Source organism: Xyrauchen texanus, chromosome 7 (genome assembly GCF_025860055.1).
Source record: "Xyrauchen texanus isolate HMW12.3.18 chromosome 7, RBS_HiC_50CHRs, whole genome shotgun sequence".
Lineage (NCBI taxonomy): Eukaryota > Metazoa > Chordata > Actinopteri > Cypriniformes > Catostomidae > Xyrauchen > Xyrauchen texanus.
In genome coordinates, this window is record NC_068282.1 from 222,117 (window position 1) to 241,626 (window position 19,510).

Genomic DNA, 19,510 nt, shown 5'->3' on the forward strand with positions numbered 1-19,510 from the left:
CGCGCCGCGACCGCTAAACACACCCACTCACGTATGAGGTGTGATTTGTGCACTTACTTTGCAAACTAAGCAATCATCGTGTCGATCGTCACGTACATTGCCGTGACCAATGACGTGTGATAACGTACGTGTGGATAAGCGCGTGGATAACGTACGCGTGGATAAGCGCGTGGATAACGTACGCGTGGATAAGCGCGTGGATAAGCGCGTGGATAACGTACGCGTGGATAAGCGCATGGATAACGCATGCGTGGATAAGCGCGTGGATTAATACTTAGGAAATATCTATTATCTTTACTATTGTACCTTTTTAATTTGGGATGTAATCATAACACACACGTTTTCATGTTTTTTTGTGGGTTGTACAACAGTGTAGACACTATTAGTAATCAGTATAATTAGTATATTTATATGTAGGCCTACGCAAGATTTATAGTAGAACTGCAAAAACTGTTATCTTAAGGCTGCCAGTTAGAAAAAGGTAAATCAATTAATTCAAATTTGCAGTTGATATTTGACAGATTTTACTGCAGCCTACAGCAATTTTATAAAACTATACATTTAGTAAGGCTAACACTTACCAAAATTGTTCTATTACTTCTTTTCAACTAAAAAATAAGTATATTTTCAGTCTACATTTTATATACTTCTCAAAAATATACTTTATGTACCTCTCAGAAATATACTTAAAATTACATTAGGTATAGGCCCTACTTGATTTATACTGAGAGAAAAGTCCAAGTATATTTGGCCTGCACTTGTACGCAATCTTTTGATCAAGATACTTAAAAGTAGTATTCAAAGCTTGGCTGGTAGTGGGTTAACTCTTTTGATCGAGTTGCCTATTTTATATATTTATATATGTTAACGAAAAACTATGTTAAAAAATTATATATATATATATATATATATAATTTTTTTTACATAATTTTTCGTATACAGTCTTATAATTTCTATAATTATATATATTTTATAATTATAACTTATAACGTATGAAAATATTGATTAAAATATTGATATAAAACTGTCACAGTGTCTGGTTTGTGTTTCCCCGGGTGTCCACTAGAGGTCTCTTCCCCATACTGTCACCATTCACTCTGGAACTGCATTCCCCACAATCCTTGTCTGTACCAATCACTGTTCATTGCACTCAGCTGTTCCCCGTCATCTTTGTACCCAGCTGTTCCCTGTTATTCATTGTTAGTATCTGTGTATTTATACCCTGTCTGTTCAGTCATTGTCACGGAGTCCTTGTTATATGTCACACCACTTCTGAGTTCTGTTTCTAGCTTGTTTTAGTTCTTGTGTTTGGTTTGATTATTTGGATTTTGACCCCTGCCTGGAAGACTACGATTTTGGATTACCCCATTAAAAACTACTGCTATTGGATTACTGTTTCCTGTGTGTGTTATGTGACAAAAACAGATCATTTTCTAATTCTGCGTTTCTGAATTTCTGTGTAGGCTAGTCCATTGCTAGTGTACATAGGAATTTACTTTAATTCTACTTTAATCTTTCCTGCCATTGACTAAATTTTCCAGACGTTTATCCACACGTACGTTATCCAGACGTTTATCCACACGTTTATCCACACGTACGTTATCCAGATGTTGATCCACACGTACGTTATCCAGACGTTTATCCACACGTTTACCCACGCGTACGTTATTCAGACGCAAAGTAAATACAATCCTTTTTCAGCTACGTCGCCGCCACGCCGCCGCGGACTTTGAGCGCAGCTCCAACACGTGACCGTGACGTGTGACGTCTCAAATCTTACATCTGACGCCTGAATACTATGGGATTTTGGCCAGACGGCTCGCGAGCGTATACACGTTAGTTCACCTCTCAGTTTGCTTAGCGATCGCCAAAAAGTGCATAAATCACACCTCATACTGTTCAGTGACAGTGTGATCATGAGCTCATCTGTGAGACAGACTTGAGAAAAGAGAACAACGACAGCGAGACGCGCGTGAAGTGATGAGGTTCATGAAGCCGGTATGTGTGTGTGCCGTAACTGTTGGGCGCGTGAGTATGAGGTGTGATTTATGCACTTTTGGCGATCGCTAAGCAAACTGAGAGGTGAACTAACGTGTATACGCTCGCGAGCCGTCTGGCCAAAATCCCATAGTATTCAGGCGTCAGATGTAAGATTTGAGACGTCACACGTCACGGTCACGTGTTGGAGCTGCGCTCAAAGTCCGCGGCGGCGTGGCGGCGACGTAGCTGAAAAAGGATTGTATTTACTTTGCGTCTGAATAACGTACGCGTGGGTAAACGTGTGGATAAACGTCTGGATAACGTACGTGTGGATCAACATCTGGATAACGTACGTGTGGATAAACGTGTGGATAAACGTCTGGATAACGTACGTGTGGATAAACGTCTGGAAAATTTAGTCAATGGCAGGAAAGATTAAAGTAGAATTAAAGTAAATTCCTATGTACACTAGCAATGGACTAGCCTACACAGAAATTCAGAAACGCAGAATTAGAAAATGATCTGTTTTTGTCACATAACACACACAGGAAACAGTAATCCAATAGCAGTAGTTTTTAATGGGGTAATCCAAAATCGTAGTCTTCCAGGCAGGGGTCAAAATCCAAATAATCAAACCAAACACAAGAACTAAAACAAGCTAGAAACAGAACTCAGAAGTGGTGTGACATATAACAAGGACTCCGTGACAATGACTGAACAGACAGGGTATAAATACACAGATACTAACAATGAATAACAGGGAACAGCTGGGTACAAAGATGACGGGGAACAGCTGAGTGCAATGAACAGTGATTGGTACAGACAAGGATTGTGGGGAATGCAGTTCCAGAGTGAATGGTGACAGTATGGGGAAGAGACCTCTAGTGGACACCCGGGAAACACAAACCAGACACTGTGACAGTTTTATATCAATATTTTAATCAATATTTTCATACGTTATAAGTTATAATTATAAAATATATATAATTATAGAAATTATAAGACTGTATACGAAAAACTATGTAAAAAAATATATATATATATATATATATATATATATATATATATATATATATATATATATATATATATATATATATAATTTTTAACATAGTTTTTCGTTAACATATATAAATATATAAAATAGGCAACTCGATCAAAAGAGTTAACCCACTACCAGCCAAGCTTTGAATACTACTTTTAAGTATCTTGATCAAAAGATTGCGTACAAGTGCAGGCCAAATATACTTGGACTTTTCTCTCAGTATAAATCAAGTAGGGCCTATACCTAATGTAATTTTAAGTATATTTCTGAGAGGTACATAAAGTATATTTTTGAGAAGTATATAAAATGTAGACTGAAAGTATACTTATTTTTTAGTTGAAAAGAAGTAATAGAACAATTTTGGTAAGTGTTAGCCTTACTAAATGTATAGTTTTATAAAATTGCTGTAGGCTGCAGTAAAATCTGTCAAATATCAACTGCAAATTTGAATTAATTGATTTACCTTTTTCTAACTGGCAGCCTTAAGTAGATAACAGTTTTTGCAGTTCTACTATAAATCTTGCGTAGGCCTACATATAAATATACTAATTATACTGATTACTAATAGTGTCTACACTGTTGTACAACCCACAAAAAACATGAAAACGTGTGTGTTATGATTACATCCCAAATTAAAAGGTACAATAGTAAAGATAATAGATATTTCCTAAGTATTAATCCACGCGCTTATCCACGCATGCGTTATCCATGCGCTTATCCACGCGTACGTTATCCACGCGCTTATCCACGCGTACGTTATCCACGCGCTTATCCACGCGTACGTTATCCACGCGCTTATCCACGCGTACGTTATCCACGCGCTTATCCACACGTACGTTATCACACGTCATTGGTCACGGCAATGTACGTGACGATCGACACGATGATTGCTTAGTTTGCAAAGTAAGTGCACAAATCACACCTCATAGAACAGCTCCGGTCACTTAACAAACACAAACACCGCGCGGCGTTACAAACATGACTTACCGGCAATCACCGGCGACTTCCCGCTGCTCGCTCGCGCTGTGTGAGTGAGTGAGTGAGAGTGAGAGTGTTTGTGTGAGAGAGAGTATGTGTGTGTGTATGATATATGTGTGTGTTTGTGAGTGTGTATAATATATGTGTGTGTGTTTCATTTGTGTGAGTGTATATATGAGAGTGAGTGTGTATCTGATTATGTGTCTGAGTGTGTTTATATGTGTGTGTGTGTGTATATGTGTGTTTGTCTGTGACCGTGTGTATCATTTGTGTGAGTGAGCGTGTATATATGAGAGTGTGTGTGTCTGTGAGTGTGTATGATATGTGTATGTGTGAGTTAGTGCGTGTGTGTGTGTGCGTGAGAACTAGTGTTGTCAAAAATACCAGTACTCCGGTATCAAAGTCGGTACTCAAAAAAAAAAAAGAAGTACGGTACCAGAATTTCTGAAGGTACTGAGTAGTGTTGCCACTGTTCCTACATTTCAGTAGTCGGTACCAATACCAGTGAAATTTCAAAATTTTAAATTCTGGTAAACGAGTTTGTTTTATTAACAAAGTTAAAACAGCAGCAGAACTAAGAACAGAAATATGCCATTGAGCAACACTTTAAATATATTATTTTTAAATTATAACAAAACTGAACAATGTGCTTAAAGTCTGTTTGAACACTTCTATAAGATTTGCTTCAACTTCTGCAACTTTTAATTTAAGTTTTTACCAAGTACTAAAAAAATTACTAAATAAACAATCAAACAATAGAATTAATAAAAAACATTTTCAAACTAATGTGCAAAGTGTCTCGTATTAATAAAGCTGCATTTTGCCACTTTTCTTCATGATAAGAAATGCACAGTGACGTGTGTGTATATATATTATGATTAAATAAGTTCTAATCGAGCTGCATTAAGCGTGTGCGCTCGAGGGATGAGCGTCCCGTGACAGAGTCTCTCTCCCCCTGAGATCGGGACGTTCACACGACTCACAGAAGAGTCTCACACAGAGACATTCTGAGTTTATAGTTATTAACATGATCTGCGTCTGTATTATTGGAACTTTAATAAAGCTATAACACATTAAATATAACTGCATTAAAGATGTAACGCCGGGATGTTTCTTTTAAAGAGCTCCGCCTCCGCTTATTCTACAACGGGACATGCTTCTGAATGTACTTTAATCATTCCCTGATATTTTGGGATCTACATCAAATAAACGGTGAGTTTGGAGTGCATCTGTGATCGGTGTAATTCTGAACTGCTGCTCTCACGCGTCACCGTTACAGTTTAATGTGATTTCATGTTACATGAGATCAAACGACTATTCGACAACGAACATTTTTCTCATCATTTTTGTATTTTCGAAGATGTCGATAATGTCGACTAAACGTTTCAGCCCTAATGCAAATGATAATATGCTTTTCAACTCACCTGCTTTATTTGCTTGAATAAATCCGGGTGTCTGTCTTTCAGGTGCTTTATTAAGTTTGACGTGTTTCCTCCTTTCCTCAGAACATTGTGAAAGCGTTTACAACATCTGATCTGATGTTTCCCTTTTCATCAGCCTCAAATGCAAAGAATTTCCAAACCTGTTTTTTTCCACTTTTCCTTTTGACAAGATTCAGCTGAGACTCCGCAGCAGCAACTTATCGTCATCTTTTGCTTGTTGTGAGCGTTCGAATGTTCCCGCTTCTGATTGGAACCAGGTAGACCCGGTACTCCGGTACCTTCAGAAATTAAACACTAGTTGGGTTTAAGGGGATGTGTCGGGTTTAGGGGGTGTGTTTAGGGGATGGGTCGGGTTTAGGGGATGGGTCGGGTTTAGGGGATGTGTTGGGTTTAGGGGATGGGTCGGGTTTAGGGGTTGTGTTGGGTTTAGGGGATGGGTCGGGTTTAGGGGATGTGTTGGGTTTAGGGGATGGGTCGGGTTTAGGGGTTGTGTTGGGTTTAGGGGGTGTGTTGGGTTTAGGGGATGTGTTGGGTTTAGGGGTTGTGTTGGGTTTAGGGGATGTGTTGGGTTTAGGGGGTTGTGTTGGGTTTAGGGGTTGTGTCGGGTTTAGAGGTTGTGTCGGGTTTAGGGGTTGTGTCGGGTTTAGGGGGTGTGTCGGGTTTAGGGGGTGTGTCGGGTTTAGGGGTTGTGTTGGGTTTAGGGGGTGTGTTGAGTTTAGGGGATGTGTTGGGTTTAGGGGTTAGGTTAGGTTTAGGGGTTGTGTTGGGTTTAGGGGGTGTGTTGGGTTTAGGGGATGTGTTGGGTTTAGGGGTTAGGTTAGGTTTAGGGGTTAGGTTAGGTTTAGGGGTTGTGTTGGGTTTAGGGGTTGTGTTGGGTATAGGGGTGGTGTTGGGTATAGGGGATGTGTTGGGTTTAGGGGGATGTGTCGGGTTTAGGGGGTGTGTCGGGTTTAGGGGATGTGTTGGGTTTAGGGGATGTGTTGGGTTTAGGGGTTAGGTTAGGTTTAGGGGTTAGGTTAGGTTTAGGGGTTGTGTTGGGTTTAGGGGTGGTGTTGGGTTTAGGGGATGTGTTGGGTTTAGGGGTTAGGTTAGGTTTAGGGGTTGTGTTGGGTATAGGGGTGGTGTTGGGTTTAGGGGATGTGTTGGGTTTAGGGGTTGTGTTGGGTATAGGGGTGGTGTTGGGTTTAGGGGTTGTGTCGGGTTTAGGGGGTGTGTCGGGTTTAGGGGATGTGTTGGGTTTAGGGGGTGTGTCGGGTTTAGGGGGTGTGTCGGGTTTAGGGGATGTGTCGGGTTTAGGGGATGTGTTGGGTTTAGGGGTTGTATCGGGTTTAGAATCTATTTAATAGTTTGTGTGTGTGATAGTGTGTCTGTGAGTGAGGTGTTTGTTTGTGTATGATTGTGTGTGTGTGTTGTAGAGGTTTTCGTGGGTTCAGCTGTGCTGAGGTCTCTTCTCTTTCTTTGGTGTCTGCCGGCTCTTTTCGGGTGTTTTTACCAGCCACCAGCTCCCCCCTCCATGACACCTGTCCAGCTTCCGTCCATCATTCAAGTCAAGTACAAAAACAGCACTGATTGACACGCTACGTGAATAACATTTATATTAATGATCAATGTTCTACATTTAACTGTGATATCTGGACTGCACTATATGTGTCTGTAACTCAAAGGCTAGTGTGCTCCCTACACAGACAGCATTCCGAGCAAAGGCTAGTGTGCTCCCTACACAGACAGCATTCCGAGCAAAGGCTAGTGTGCTCCCTACACAGACAGCATTCCGAGCAAAGGCTAGTGTGCTCCCTACACAGACAGCATTCCGAGCAAAGGCTAGTGTGCTCCCTACACAGACAGCATTCCGAGCAAAGGCTAGTGTGCTCCCTACACAGACAGCATTCCGAGCAAAGGCTAGTGTGCTCCCTACACAGACAGCATTCCGAGCAAAGGCTAGTGTGCTCCCTACACAGACAGCATTCTGATGAAAGGCTAGTGAAAGGTTGTGTCGGGTTTAGGGGTTGTGTCGGGTTTAGGGGATGGGTTGGGTTCAGGGGATGTGTTGGGTTTAGGGGTTGGGTTTAGGGGATGTGTCGGGTTTAGGGGTTGTGTCGGGTTTAGGGGTTGTGTCGGGTTTAGGGGGTGTGTCGGGTTTAGGGGGTGTGTCGGGTTTAGGGGTGTGTCGGGTTTAGGGGATGGGTTGGGTTCAGGGGATGTGTTGGGTTCAGGGGATGGGTTGGGTTTAGGGGTCGGGTTTAGGGGAGGGGTCGGGTTTAGGGGATGGGTCGGGTTTAGGGGATGTGTCGGGTTTAGGGGATGGGTTTAGGGGATGTGTCGGGTTTAGGGGATGGGTCGGGTTTAGGGGATGGGTCGGGTTTAGGGGGTTGTGTCGGGTTTAGGGGTCGTGTCGGGTTTAGGGGTCGTGTCGGGTTTAGGGGGTGTGTCGGGTTTAGGGGGTGTGTCGGGTTTAGGGGGTGTGTTGGGTTTAGGGGATGTGTTGGGTTTAGGGGTTAGGTTAGGTTTAGGGGTTGTGTTGGGTTTAGGGGGTGTGTTGGGTTTAGGGGATGTGTTGGGTTTAGGGGATGTGTTGGGTTTAGGGGGTGTGTTGGGTTTAGGGGATGTGTTGGGTTTAGGGGATGTGTTGGGTTTAGGGGATGTGTTGGGTTTAGGGGATGTGTTGAGTTTAGGGGATGTGTTGGGTTTAGGGGTTAGGTTAGGTTTAGGGGGTGTGTTGGGTTTAGGGGATGTGTTGGGTTTAGGGGTTGTGTTGGGTTTAGGGGGTGTGTTGGGTTTAGGGGATGTGTTGGGTTTAGGGGATGTGTTGGGTTTAGGGGTTGTGTTGGGTTTAGGGGATGTGTTGGGTTTAAGGGGATGTGTCGGGTTTAGGGGGTGTGTCGGGTTTAGGGGATGTGTTGGGTTTAGGGGATGTGTTGGGTTTAGGGGTTGTGTTGGGTTTAGGGGGTGTGTTGGGTTTAGGGGATGTGTTGGGTTTAAGGGGATGTGTTGGGTTTAGGGGTTGTGTTGGGTATAGGGGTGGTGTTGGGTTTAGGGGATGTGTTGGGTTTAAGGGGATGTGTCGGGTTTAGGGGGTGTGTCGGGTTTAGGGGATGTGTTGGGTTTAGGGGTTGTATCGGGTTTAGAATCTATTTAATAGTTTGTGTGTGTGATAGTGTGTCTGTGAGTGAGGTGTTTGTTTGTGTATGATTGTGTGTGTGTGTTGTAGAGGTTTTCGTGGGTTCAGCTGTGCTGAGGTCTCTTCTCTTTCTTTGGTGTCTGCCGGCTCTTTTCGGGTGTTTTTACCAGCCACCAGCTCCCCCCTCCATGACACCTGTCCAGCTTCCGTCCATCATTCAAGTCAAGTACAAAAACAGCACTGATTGACACGCTACGTGAATAACATTTATATTAATGATCAATGTTCTACATTTAACTGTGATATCTGGACTGCACTATATGTGTCTGTAACTCAAAGGCTAGTGTGCTCCCTACACAGACAGCATTCCGAGCAAAGGCTAGTGTGCTCCCTACACAGACAGCATTCCGAGCAAAGGCTAGTGTGCTCCCTACACAGACAGCATTCTGATGAAAGGCTAGTGAAAGGTTGTGTCGGGTTTAGGGGTTGTGTCGGGTTTAGGGGTTGTGTCGGGTTTAGGGGATGGGTTGGGTTCAGGGGATGTGTCGGGTTTAGGGGTTGTGTCGGGTTTAGGGGTTGTGTCGGGTTTAGGGGGTGTGTTGGGTTTAGGGGTGTGTCGGGTTTAGGGGATGGGTTGGGTTCAGGGGATGTGTTGGGTTTAGGGGATGGGTTGGGTTTAGGGGTCGGGTTTAGGGGAGGGGTCGGGTTTAGGGGATGGGTCGGGTTTAGGGGATGTGTCGGGTTTAGGGGATGTGTCGGGTTTAGGGGATGGGTTTAGGGGATGTGTCGGGTTTAGGGGATGGGTCGGGTTTAGGGGATGTGTCGGGTTTAGGGGGTTGTGTCGGGTTTAGGGGTCGTGTCGGGTTTAGGGGTCGTGTCGGGTTTAGGGGTCGTGTCGGGTTTAGGGGTTGTGTCGGGTTTAGGGGGTGTGTTGGGTTTAGGGGATGTGTTGGGTTTAGGGGATGTGTTGGGTTTAGGGGGTGTGTTGGGTTTAGGGGATGTGTTGAGTTTAGGGGATGTGTTGGGTTTAGGGGTTAGGTTAGGTTTAGGGGTTGTGTTGGGTTTAGGGGGTGTGTTGGGTTTAGGGGATGTGTTGGGTTTAGGGGATGTGTTGGGTTTAGGGGTTGTGTTGGGTTTAGGGGGTGTGTTGGGTTTAGGGGATGTGTTGGGTTTAAGGGGATGTGTTGGGTTTAGGGGTTGTGTTGGGTATAGGGGTGGTGTTGGGTTTAGGGGATGTGTTGGGTTTAAGGGGATGTGTCGGGTTTAGGGGGTGTGTCGGGTTTAGGGGATGTGTTGGGTTTAGGGGATGTGTTGGGTTTAGGGGTTGTGTTGGGTTTAGGGGGTGTGTTGGGTTTAGGGGATGTGTTGGGTTTAAGGGGATGTGTTGGGTTTAGGGGTTGTGTTGGGTATAGGGGATGTGTTGGGTTTAGGGGATGTGTTGGGTTTAGGGGATGTGTTGGGTTTAGGGGATGTGTTGGGTTTAGGGGATGTGTTGGGTTTAGGGGTTGTGTTGGGTATAGGGGTGGTGTTGGGTTTAGGGGATGTGTTGGGTTTAAGGGGATGTGTCGGGTTTAGGGGGTGTGTCGGGTTTAGGGGATGTGTTGGGTTTAGGGGTTGTATCGGGTTTAGAATCTATTTAATAGTTTGTGTGTGTGATAGTGTGTCTGTGAGTGAGGTGTTTGTTTGTGTATGATTGTGTGTGTGTGTTGTAGAGGTTTTCGTGGGTTCAGCTGTGCTGAGGTCTCTTCTCTTTCTTTGGTGTCTGCCGGCTCTTTTCGGTGTTTTTACCAGCCACCAGCTCCCCCTCCATGACACCTGTCCAGCTTCCGTCCATCATTCAAGTCAAGTACAAAAACAGCACTGATTGACACGCTACGTGAATAACATTTATATTAATGATCAATGTTCTACATTTAACTGTGATATCTGGACTGCACTATATGTGTCTGTAACTCAAAGGCTAGTGTGCTCCCTACACAGACAGCATTCCGATCAAAGGCTAGTGTGCTCCCTACACAGACAGCATTCCGAGCAAAGGCTAGTGTGCTCCCTACACAGACAGCATTCCGAGCAAAGGCTAGTGTGCTCCCTACACAGACAGCATTCGAGCAAAGGCTAGTGTGCTCCCTACACAGACAGCATTCCGAGCAAAGGCTAGTGTGCTCCCTACACAGACAGCATTCCGAGCAAAGGCTAGTGTGCTCCCTACACAGACAGCATTCCGAGCAAAGGCTAGTGTGCTCCCTACACAGACAGCATTCTGATGAAAGGCTAGTGTGCTCCCTACACAGACAGTATTCTGAGCAAAGGCTAGTGTGCTCCCTACACAGACAGTATTCTGAGCAAAGGCTAGTGTGCTCCCTACACAGACAGCATTCTGAGCAAAGGTTAGTGTGCTCCCTACACAGACAGCATTCTGAGCAAAGGCAAGTGTGCTCCCTACACAGACAGTATTCTGATGAAAGGCTAGTGTGCTCCCTACACAGACAGTATTCTGAGCAAAGGCTAGTGTGCTCCCTACACAGGCAGCATTCTGAGCAAAGGTTAGTGTGCTCCCTACACAGACAGCATTCTGAGCAAAGGCAAGTGTGCTCCCTACACAGACAGTATTCTGATGAAAGGCTAGTGTGCTCCCTACATAGACAGTATTCTGATGAAAGGCTAGTGTGCTCCCTACTCAGACAGTATTCTGAGCAAAGGCTAGTGTGCTCCCTACATAGACAGTATTCTGATGAAAGGCTAGTGTGCTCCCTACATATACAGTATTCTGATGAAAGGCTAGTGTGCTCCCTACATATACAGTATTCTGATGAAAGGCTAGTGTGCTCCCTACATAGACAGTATTCTGATGAAAGGCTAGTGTGCTCCCTACTCAGACAGTATTCTGAGCAAAGGCTAGTGTGCTCCCTACATAGACAGTATTCTGATGAAAGGCTAGTGTGCACCCTACATATACAGTATTCTGATGAAAGGCTAGTGTGCTCCCTACACAGAGAGTATTCTGAGCAAAGGCTAGTGTGCTCCCTACACAGACAGCATTCTGAGCAAAGGCTAGTGTGCTCCCTACATAGTCAGTATTCTGATGAAAGGCTAGTGTGCTCCCTACATAGACAGTATTCTGATGAAAGGCTAGTGTGCTCCCTACACAGACAGCATTCTGAGCAAAGGCTAGTGTGCTCCCTACATAGTCAGTATTCTGATGAAAGGCTAGTGTGCTCCCTACATAGACAGTATTCTGATGAAAGGCTAGTGTGCTCCCTACACAGACAGCATTCTGAGCAAAGGCTAGTGTGCTCCCTACATAGACAGTATTCTGAGCAAAGGCTAGTGTGCTCCCTACACAGACAGCATTCTGAGCAAAGGCTAGTGTGCTCCCTACATAGTCAGTATTCTGATGAAAGGCTAGTGTGCTCCCTACATAGTCAGTATTCTGATGAAAGGCTAGTGTGCTCCCTACATAGTCAGTATTCTGATGAAAGGCTAGTGTGCTCCCTACATAGTCAGTATTCTGATGAAAGGCTAGTGTGCTCCCTACATAGTCAGTATTCTGATGAAAGGCTAGTGTGCTCCCTACATAGACAGTATTCTGAGCAAAGGCTAGTGTGCTCCCTACACAGACAGCATTCTGAGCAAAGGCTAGTGTGCTCCCTACATAGTCAGTATTCTGATGAAAGGCTAGTGTGCTCCCTACATAGTCAGTATTCTGATGAAAGGCTAGTGTGCTCCCTACATAGTCAGTATTCTGATGAAAGGCTAGTGTGCTCCCTACATAGACAGCATTCTGAGCATCAGACACAGAATAGATCAGAATATTAAACAGACCGAGGTTTAATGGGTCAGTTAATGTGTGGGAAAATAAGATCTGAAAGGCGGTTATACATATATAAATGTAAATATATATGAAGTGTTTGTTGTGTTAGTGTAGTGTGTGTAATGTTGTTGTGTTTGTATTGTCCAGCAGGAGCCGCCAAAGAGAAACATCAGAGAGAAACACCCGGACGACGATGATGTCCTCATGTTCAAGGGGTCATGATATAAAATATATATACACAATTCTGAGGGCCACTTATAATGTTAGTAAAAAAACAACATCGACACAGTAATAAATTCATAATATATGATTATTTTCCATGTCTACTCCATCTCTGGCCCTCTGTCTGTAATGCAATGTTAAAGGGGCAGTTCACCAAAAATCTTCTCATTTATTCACCCTCAGGTCATCCCAGATGTGTGACTTACTTTCTTCTGCTGAACACAAATGAAGATTTTTAGAAGAATATTTCAGCTCTGTAGGTTCATACAATGCAAGTGAATGCTGAACAGAACTTTGAAGCTCCAAAAAGCACATAAAGGCAGCATAAAAGTAATCCATAAGACTCCAGTGGTTTAATCCATGACTTCAGAAGGAATATGATAGATGTGGGTAAAAAAATAGATCAATATACAAGTACTTTTTACTAGAAATTTTGATGACATCATAATAACTTGTAATGTAAAATAATGAGATCTTTATCATGACAGGCAGAAATATTAGATCACACTTTAAATATATCTTATAAAATGTATATGTCAGACTTTTGAAGCTCTGTGATGTTTTTTGTGGTGTGCATGAATGTAACGTAATGTAATGGAGATTGAGAGATATTCCTCAATAGCCTGTTGTATCATATTTAATACATGGATTTCAAAGGGGCTTTTTCAATAAAATAATATACAAAATTTTAACCAAGCACAAGTTGCAAATATTTAGCAAATACTATTTTTTTTTTTTTGTTATTAACATTTTAGATTGATTCCAACACAGACAAGAATCAATTTAACAACATATTTATGCATTCGGAATCAACTTATAACCCTTTATAAGTAACCCATTTTACAGCGTGCTTCGGGTTTTCCTCTTTTTTTTTTCTGCTTGTCTGCATCTCGTGTCTCGACTGCGTGCATTCGTTTTCTCCAATGTGTTTTACTTGGATTACTGCATCAATCTCAAACCCTTGCCACTCAAGGACAACCACAACAACAAACAAGTGCGTTAAGTCATGGCATCCGCTCATGTTATTTCTTGCTGCATTACATGCCACATGTTTACTAGAGCTTCTTCCATCAGCATTCACGTGTGATAAATGTAAGCAATTAGTCCTGCTGATGAAGAAGGTTAATGAGTTAGAAAGAGAGAAAGAGAAGCCGGTAGATACTGTTTCGGATGCAAGTAGTAGTGCAGAGAGTAACACACACACTTTGGCTCCGGCTGTAGAGCCCCTGCAGCAGGGCGTTTAGGTGACGTATCGGTGGCATACACACTCAGTAAAGAGACCCCACTCTCCCGTTCCTGTTAGGATCACCAATCGATTCTCCCCACTCAGTGATGCACCCACTGAGTATCATGTTGAAAGAGCCCTTGTTATCGGCGATTCTATTGCAAGGAATGTGGAAATAGAGACTCCAGCCAACATTGTTAAATGCATTTCCGGGGCTCAAGCAACTGACATTAGATCGCATTTACAAGTGCTGGCTAATGCTAAAAGTATATATTTTTTTAAATTAAATATGTCGGCACTAATGATGTCCAGCTTCGCCAGTCGGAGATAACTAAAGATAATGTTAAAGAGGTGTGTGAATTTGCAGAAATTATATCAGACACTGTAATATGCTCTGGTCTCCTCCCTGCTCGTCGTGGTGACGAGGTTTATAGTAGATTAGTGTCACTGAATGGCTGGATGTCTGAGTGGTGTCTGCAGAATAAAATAGGATTTATAGACAACTGGAAAAGTTTTTGGGGTAGACCTGACCTGCTAAAGAGAGACGGACTCCATCCCTCCAGGGAAGGTGCCGCTCTCCTCTGTAGTAATTCGGCTCATAGTCTTAACTAACTGGGGCCCAGGTCAGGAAGCAGACAAACTGGTTAATCCGAACTGTCTGCTAGCTGCCGTGAGACGTCACACAGGTCACATAAACTACAACACAGAGACTGTATCACCTAGATATCTCATAGAGACTGTGTCTGTTCCCCGAACTACCAAACACAATACCCTCACTAAATAATTTAGTAAAAATTTGATGGTAAAAAAAAAGAAAGATAAACATCATATAAAAGGTATGGCTACTAAACATTAGATCTCTTTCTACCAAAGCACTAATTGTTAAGTTAGGAAGGGTCGAGGAGGAGGTGTTGCTACAATTTACAGTGAAGTGTTTGGTGTTACTCAGAGGACAGGATATAAATGTAAGTCTTTTGAACTAATAACATTTAATGTGACACCGTCAGATATAAATAAAAATCTCTGTCGTCTTTTGTCCTTGCTACAATGTATAGATCACCCGGACCTTATTCTGATTTCACTGGTGAATTTGCACATTTATCAGATCTTGTAGTTACTGTAGATAGAGCCTTAATTGTTGGTGACTTCAACATTCACATAGATAATGAAAATGATACATTGGGATTAGCATTTATCGATATTCTCAACTCAGACAAAATGTAACAGGACGAACACATCACCATAATCATACGCTAGATTTAATTCTGTCATGTGGAGTTGATGTTGATAATATAGAAATTCTTAAACAGAGCGATGACATCATCATTACCTCGTCTCTTGTATGCTGCAATCAACTAATGTTACTCAATCTACACCACGCTATCGTTCAGGTAGAACTATTCTCTCGACCACTAAAGATAGCTTCACTAATACTCAATTCTGATAAAACAGAGGTTCTAATTATTGGACCAAAAAACTCTAAAAATAAGCCGCTAAAATATAATTTGACTCTAGATGGATATTCTGTTGCATCATCTTCAACAGTGAATAATTAGGTGTTATATTTGATACCAATCTGTCCTTTGAAAATCAAATTACAAATGTTAGTAGAACAGCATTCTTCCACCTCAGAAATATTGCTAAATTAAGGCACATGCTCTCGGTTGCTGATGCCGAAAAACTAATTCATGCGTTCATGACCTCAAGACTAGATTATTGTAATGCATTACTGGGAGGATGTCCAGCAAGATCAATAAATAAACTTCAATTGGTTCAAAATGCAGCAGCCAGAGTGCTGAACCAAGAAATATGATCATATTAGCCCCATTTTATCATCGTTACCCGTTAAATTACACATTAATATTAATATTCTGTAACTACATACAAAGCTTTGAATGTTCTCCGCAGTACTTAAGTGATCTTCTGTCACGCTATATTCCATCACGTTCATTACGATCACACAATCCTGTTAATAGTTCCTAGAATATCAAAATCCACAAAAGGAGGAAGATCCTTTTCATATTTGGCTCCTAAACTATGGAATAGTCTCCCAAACACTGTTCGAGATGCAGACACACTCCCTCAGTTTAAGTCTAAACTAAAGACTCGATTTATCCAGACATACACCTCATTTATCCTCAACACACAATTAGGCTGCTTTAGTGCTATTTATCATGATCATTAACTCTGCAATACATTTAATGGCATCTACGCTAATATTATTCTATTTGTTTCCATGTCTCATCCTTTGGATTCATATCCCGAGATTACCAGATACAGTTGGATCCAGCATTCCTGCTTCGTGTTGGACTCCACTGCTACATCATATTTATCCAATTACACAATGATGACTCAAACATTATAGATATTACAGTTTTATCTTCTATTAATGTCTGATCTTCTGTAAAGCTGCTTTGAAACGATGTGTTGTGAAAGGCGCTGTACAAATAAAATTGACTTGATTTCTAAACTAATTTGATCAAATATCCAGCAGATAATTTACTCGACACATATGTTGTGATATGTTCAAATATGTGACTTGACACTTAATAACGGATTATTTCTGAGACAGCGAGAGACAAACAGCAACACGTAACCGAGGAAACGGCACGTCACACAAAACAACATACATGATCTGATTTCAAATTTCAATTTACTTTTTCAACACATGAAAGGAAAGAGATTCAAAAACTAAAGACTCGTACTGTAGAGCAGTTAGTGATGAGGACTTTACACGGGCAATATGAAGTTCACACAGTCTGGCTTTATGAACACTATTTCAATCGCAAAATGAACGCACCATTGAAACATTTACACAATAAAATCCTCTTCGTTTTTTCAAAGTAAAACAATAATGCTCTTTTTTTTAAAGACAGCACATTTTCTGAAATGATCGATCTAGGAATGAAGATTTTTCTCCAGTTCCGCACAAGAAATCAAATCCAGGACAATTTACAAACACGTCACTACACGGGTTCATGAGGGAAGTCCATTCAGAGGTTGTGTGAGTGTGCATAGGTGTCCCGTCCCCTCTCTCAGAGCCGATTGGGAAACGAGCGGGACATTTCCTCCGGGAGATGATGTCGTGTCACTGGTGACGTCATCTGTAAACAGAGGGGTGGATGAAACGGGCCGCGGAGACCCCGTGACCCGGGACGGGCAGATTGCAGCGAGCCGTCTCGCAGTTGTGCTCGTGTCCGTTGGCATTGTGGCGCGGTCAACTGTGCTTATCAATTGTTGGTGGGTGTGCCACCGTAACCACGCCCACAGACCGTAGGTTTGGATTGGCAGGGGTCTCCTCCCCACATGACTATCTGTGCTCGTCATTGCTATGAGACGCCGTCTTGAACATTTAAAAAACAAAAGAGTATAAAACGTCATCAACCCCCCCCTCGTTATAAGTACAGGACCATATCTATGACTTATATATTCATATTTATAGATATTTATATATGTATATATATACAGCACTACGCCCCGGAAGTTCTCGCGAGTGTGTGTGGCGAGGAATGGCTGTGGGCACGTGAGGGGGTTTGTTAGTACACCCAGGACACGGGCACCCACTGTGAGGTGCTGGACACCAGGTCAATGGCCTCCTCCAGCAGACGGATGGTGTCGTCAATCTCGTTATTGATGATGGTCTGATCGAAGTAATGCGCGTACGAGTGCTGCAATGCCTCCGACTCCTTCTGCAGTCGCTGCAGAGACTCGTCCTGAAACGAGCGTCACATGAAGATCAGTACAAACTGTGACAAACAAGTGATTTCAGTGAAGATTAGAAAGACACAAGGGGCGTTCACCAATAAAACACATGAGCTACACACTGACACACAACAAACACTGCCAGTCGTACTACTAGTGGTGAGAATCTTTAGACACTTCACAATTGAATTTCGATTCAGGGAGTCACGATTCAGTTTCAAAACGATTCTTGATGCATTTACATTTTATTAAGAGTTTAGTTAAGTTAGCTCAATGCTACAAGATGTGTAAAGATTCCAGACAGAAGTCTATGATATATCTGCACCGATGCCATCAGAAACAGAATAAATCCTGTGGCATTCAGAGCGACCGTAAACTGTGTTGTTAAAATCGTTCGAGTGTGTTACAGCAGCAGAGTTTACACTATCGGGACAAATGAGGGCATGCTAGTGTGTGTGCCAGGGCCAGCTGTGTTCCCACTGTCACTTCCTGGGCTTTATCGTGCCTCCTCGGGGCTTTCTCAGGGCCTTTAGCAGGCACAGTACAAATCTGTTAAAAAGCACAATGGACAAAGCACTCGCCAAAGATCAAACTTTCCATGGTTGGAGGTCATGGACGGGACATCATAGCATTTACAGACGGCGAGTTGTCAACGCTAACTTACTGTATCTTGCTAGCTAATGTTTACAAACAATATAAACTCAGTATTGTAGATAACGCTGTTGTTTGTGAAATGGGCGGGGTGTGACGTTGGCACCAGGGTGGTGTGATTTAAATGTGGGTTTTAGGGCAATGCTGCGCGGCTATTGACCAGATGCTGGGAACACAGACCGATTTTTGTCTTGGGCTATTTGCCCCGGATGCCCAGTTGATAGCCCAGTCCCCCACTGGCCCGATAGTGGCATGTGTGACTCATGATTCCTGAGCGAAATCATTTATTAAATAGTTCATGACGCAAAACTCAGGTTGCTTGTTTTCTTTAGGATGTTGTGAAATAAATGTTTACACGCACATTCTTACACAAATTAAGCTGAGTAATAGTAAAAGTGTGGTCGGGTAAGGTCACGAATGATAGAGATCAGGTACATTTTGCCCTGCTTTCATGTTGCATGTGAACACGTTAACCACATTCTTACCAGCTCATTTAATATGCACAAGTGATGCACGCTTGACATATTGACATGAAAAGCAGAGGATAGAGTGGTGCTATTGTAGTGGGCTAAAGCACATAACTGGTACTCAGAAGGTTGCTGGTTTGATCCCCACAGTCACCACCATTGTGTCCTTGAGTAAGACACTTAACTCCAGGTTGCTCCGGGGGGATTGTCCCTGTAATAAGTGCACTGTATAATACATTGGTACTCAGAAGGTTGCTGGTTTGATCCCCACAGTCACCACCATTGTGTCCTTGAGTAAGACACTTAACTCCAGGTTGCTCCGGGGGGATTGTCCCTGTAATAAGTGCACTGTAAGTCACTTTGGATAAAAGCGTCTGCCAAATGCAGAAATGTAAATGACCGGAAAATATTAAATCTCGTGTTTAGACCGTTTGATGAATGTTTGGAAAAGATGATTTGTGGTGTTATCTGCGTCCTGGTGCATGTAAACACACATCGTCACTGGCTGTTACACACACACACACTCACACTCTCTCACTCTCACACACACACACACACACACACACTCTCTCACACACACACTCACTCACTCACACACTCTCTCTCACACTCTCTTACACACACTCACACACACACTCTCTCACACACACACACACTCTCTTACACACACACACACACACACTCTCTCACACACACACACTCACACACTCTCTCTCACACTCTCTTACACACACTCACACACACACACACACTCTCTCACACACACACTCACTCACTCACACACTCTCTCTCACACACACACACTCACACACTCTCTCTCACACTCTCTTACACACACTCACACACACACACACACACTCTCTCACACA

General features: G+C 42.9%; 1 protein-coding gene across 5 annotated transcripts in view; it reads right to left on the reverse strand.

The window, feature by feature from the left end:
* Positions 1-12,821: 12,821 nt before the first annotated feature.
* caskb (calcium/calmodulin-dependent serine protein kinase b) overlaps positions 12,822-19,510 on the reverse strand; it is a 109,740-nt gene continuing 103,051 nt past the window's right edge. For 2 of the 5 annotated variants that reach the window (XM_052130666.1, XM_052130664.1), the window contains one exon: positions 12,823-17,534. In XM_052130666.1, the coding sequence (XP_051986626.1) occupies positions 17,358-17,534 (177 nt within the window). In that variant the 3' untranslated portion in view covers positions 12,823-17,357. Of the gene's footprint in view, positions 17,535-19,510 lie in introns of all 5 variants that reach the window. The other 3 variants (XM_052130663.1, XM_052130662.1, XM_052130665.1) reach the window with 2 other exon arrangements.